The following is a 4,351-nucleotide window of genomic DNA, read 5'->3' on the forward strand; positions in this document are numbered from 1 at the left end:
CCATTCAATCATTCCACAAACAAATGTCATCACTCACAGCATAAATCCTCTTTCTTTTTCACTAAAACAATTATCTGAAGACAGTTATAAAGCATGATGAGAAAGTAGCAATGCTGTCCAACATGCAATGGCTTCCTAGAAGTGACTGCTCTGAAAGTAAACCCTATTACAGATAGACACTTTCTATTTAAAATAATTCTAATTCTTTTAAAACCCACACTGTCTACCCTCATTGCTCTCCTTTCACAAGGTTGGCCATTATATTCTCATCTATGACTTTGCAGTCCTCTTTAATGGCTGTGACCTCTGCAGTATTCTTTTCTTTTCTTGGCTCATTTGCTCCTGAATGTCTGCAGTCTGCATCTAAGTGAGAGAATATAGGCATCGTGGATAATCTTTCAGTGTTCATGGCTGAATTGGTTTGCTGTATCTGCCCTGGGTTATTTTTCATGAGATGTCTGGAGGAGAGAGTTTCCAAAACATGCAACTCTTCATTAGACAGGGTTTTTGCCAAATCTTGTTTCAAAAGTAACCCCGGATCTGACAATTCTTAATGTTGGCAAAGCCCTGACAGCCTTATTTTTGCTTTTTCTACTATTATTTCTCTTGGGACTAATTGATCACTTCCAAGAGAAACTCTCTTGTGGTGGTCGAAGTCTTCTACAAAGCCGCAGTTCCTGCATTTCTGTTGTGCCTTGGCCGATCGTGGACTTTGTTTTGGACTTGGTTATGCTGACTCACAGCTACAGTCAGGCTCCTGCTTAGAAGCTCTGTCTTTAACCGCTCCCCACGATGAGGTTTTTGCTGGCTGCTAGTATCTTTTAGCTGGGTCTGATGAACATTTTCCAGTTTTTGAACAGGAAGCCCCCAGTGGCTTCCAGCTGCCTTTATATAATCCCTTACTGGTTCTGTGGATTTCGAAGGGGGACTGGATGAAGCTTGACCACCTCCCAGACTCCTTCGTCTTTCGGCAGTCACTGAGTTACTAGATGTTCCCACAGTGTCCCTGATGGTCTGTGATTTGCTCAAGATGCTGCTTTTTGTTTCAGTTCTTTTCACACTAAAACAAAAAAGGATTTCGTGTTTTATAAAGCTGTAATGGCATGGTCCTCCAAACTCCCTTTAACACATTTTCTATACCTGAAAAGAGAGCTTCCCACCCTGCAAATCTGGAAAAATCCACTAGCATATGTTTAAATTCACACAAGACCAAGTAATAGTGTTCATATTTTCCAATACACTAGAAAACATTTTATTTATTGATCATCGTGTTATCAATGGGGCTATAATGGAGCTCACATTTGAACTAAGGTGGGTAGATACTCAATTCAGATATTAAGGGTCAATATTGCATATGTTTGATATATTGATTTTTTTTCCCTAGGAGTAGATGCTCTAGTGTATCCAAAGCATACATTGTGTGCATGTATAGGTATGTACATGCATGTACACACATGTATACATTTTCATTTGTGAGTAAAGAATAATCTTCAGGAATTTCTTTCAGTCCATTTCAAGGTATTATTCAACTGCAATCACCATTTAGCTGGTGTCAAGGGTTGTTCATCAACCATCTGGGAGTAAACCCACTGCCATCAAGTCAATTCCAATACACAGGGAGTAAGATTCAGTTAATATAACTTGAAACATCCAGAAAAAATTCCAGACAGGATGAAAGAAAATAAAGCATATCATGAGAGATGCAAGAGGAAAAACACACAGACACACACACACACACAATTTTCTATAGTGCATGCAACAGACAATGTAAACTTCACTTTAATTGTAAAATTAACTTTGGGGGGTAGCATGAAAACTGCACATGGAAAATTTAGAAACTAAAGACCCTTAATTCAGTATATATTTGCAGACTTGTGAATAAGAAATTTCTTAAACCACCAAACTCAACACCCTGAAGTTGAAATATTTATTTTGGCTAAGCCTTTGTCTGGAAACAAATATATATTCATGTTCTTACTGCTGCTATCAGGGGCATTATTAGCATTATTAGGCTTGGAGCAAGCATCCTTACAAAGTATTCTTTTAGTTCAGTCTGTAGACACCCCGAATGTTGTATGAAAAACACTACCAACAGGTGCTTTTCCTCTTCAAGGAGGTGGTAATTAATTATCCCTCACAAAACACCTGTGAAGCAAGGACTTGCTCCTCAGGTACAGAAAGCAAGAGAAGAGTAAGGGAGATGAAGAAGAAAAGCATGTGACTTAGGGGAGGTAAGTGTCAGAAGGGAGTTGTTTATTTCTAGACTTTATGCTATCTAACTATCCCTACTTACAATCAAAAACGAGAAAAAGGAAACCCGTTAGACCTACATTTCTTCCATAGCATTTTTCTTGAGCTTTGTACCAGGAGGAAGTGGGCTCTCTGCATACTCAGCAAAATAATCACTCTATAAAGGGGCTTTTCTGTCTGCTCCAAAAGATAGCACAGGTTCAACCAGAAATCTATTAGCTGAACATAAGAAAAAAAGTTGTACTTTGAATGCTCCAACGAACAGATTTTTGTGAAGACTAAATGAAACTGCATGTTAAACTATTTAATTTTTTTCTAGCTAGGAATTTTGGGAAAATTGTCAATTCTTTTAGATTCCTAGCCCACACATTTAATACACTGATATGCACAAGAAACAAGGCTGTAATGTAAAAGATGTTGATTCCAAACTATCTGGGAACTCTTGGCCAATACTTGACATCTCTGTGGCTTAAACAGTGATAAGAGCCCAGAATCACTGTGCCAGACAGCAGCATGTTTGTAAGTTTTCTTTTTCTTCTTTCCCAGAGAGACTTGGTGGTACAGTAAGCTATACCTTTATTATCCTAAGAATCCTCCAAATGTTCTCTGTTTACAAAAATACAAAATACACAAAGTATATGTGAACTGCTGTATGGAAAGTGAATTTGCTCTGTAAATCTTCACCCAAATCACAATAAATAAAAAACAAAATACAAAATACAGTCTTCGCACTACTTAACACTACATCGAGTTAAACTTTTTTTTTTTTTAACTGTGATTTAGGTGAAAGTTTAGAGAGCAAATTGGTTTTCCATTCAACAATTCATACACTTGTTGTTTTGTGATATTCATTACAATCTCCACAATGTAACAGCATTCTTTCCACTGTCTCCCTGTGTTTACTATTTCCCTTAGTCCCTTCCTATTCCTTCCTGACTTCTGATCTTTATCCATGGGCAAATGCTGCCCTTTATCTTGTATGGTTGATTATTCTAGTGAGTATGTACCTCGCTAGTATTATTGTTCACCTTATAGGTCTATCGTTTGGCTGAAAGTTGAGCCATGGGGGTGAATTCAGTTCCAGACTTGAGGGATGTGTAAGGGCCACAGTCTCTCACTGGTCTGACAGAGGTTAGTGGAGTTTGTGATTCTTGGCTACTAAAGAACTAAGTTTTGTTCTTAAACTAACAAAACTAGCATGGTCTTAGATAATTCATAGATTATCTATCTATCTACACTTACATATTCCCATGAATGCTTCATAAGGAAATAATTATAAAATATAAAAGTCTCCCAACCCTTCATCAACACTGGCCCATCTCATACTTTTGGAATCTTTCCCTTTTTGTTATCAAGTAGATATCCAAAGTGTTAACTCTGCTCATTTTCTAGAGTACTAATTAAGTACTTTCCCCATCAAATTCTGATAAAATGATGCTATCACAAAGAAAAGTTTTCGTAAATTATCAATTGTGTTGTTAGGGGCTGTCAGGTTGGTTCCTACGCATAGCCACCCCATGTACAACAGAACACAACACTGCCTGGTCCTGTGCCATCCTCACAATCACTGCTCAGTTTGAGCCCATTCTTGCAGGTACATGTCAATCCATCTTGTTGAGGGTCTTCCTCTTTTTTGCTGACCCTCTGTTGTTGTTAGATGCCATTGAGTCGTTTCTGACTCATAGCAACCCCATGCATAGCAGAACGAAACACCGCCCGATCCTGCGCCAGCTCCACGATTCTTGCTATACTTGAGTCCATTCTCGCAGCCACCATGTCAATCCATCTTGTTGAAGGTCTTCCCCTCCTTCGTTGACCCTCCACCTTACCAAGCATGATATCCTTCTCCAGGGAATGGTCTCCTCTGACAACACGACCGAAGTAGGTGAGACGAAGTCTGGCCATCCTCACTTCCAAGGAGCATCTCAGCTGCACTTCCTCCAGGACAGATCTGTTAGCTCTTTTGGTAATCCATGGTACCTTCAGCATTCTTCACCAGCACCACAACCCAAAAGCATCAACTCTTCTTCGGTCTTCCTTATTCATTGTCCAGCTCTCACATGCATATGAGGCGAATGAAAATATCATGGCTTGTGTCAGG

At 39.1% G+C, this 4,351-nt stretch overlaps 1 protein-coding gene across 1 annotated transcript in view; it reads right to left on the minus strand.

The window, feature by feature from the left end:
• Positions 1-290: 290 nt before the first annotated feature.
• Positions 291-4,351, minus strand: part of LOC103210510 (SLX4 interacting protein) — a 109,517-nt gene continuing 105,456 nt past the window's right edge. The window contains 4 exon segments of the mRNA XM_007956427.1: positions 291-339; positions 384-756; positions 759-1,060; positions 2,331-2,407. Of these exon segments, the coding sequence (XP_007954618.1) occupies positions 291-339; positions 384-756; positions 759-1,060; positions 2,331-2,407 (801 nt within the window).

The sequence above is a fragment of the Orycteropus afer genome, unplaced genomic scaffold, assembly GCF_000298275.1.
Source record: "Orycteropus afer afer isolate SDZICR_OR568_19922 unplaced genomic scaffold, OryAfe1.0 scaffold00620, whole genome shotgun sequence".
NCBI lineage: Eukaryota > Metazoa > Chordata > Mammalia > Tubulidentata > Orycteropodidae > Orycteropus > Orycteropus afer.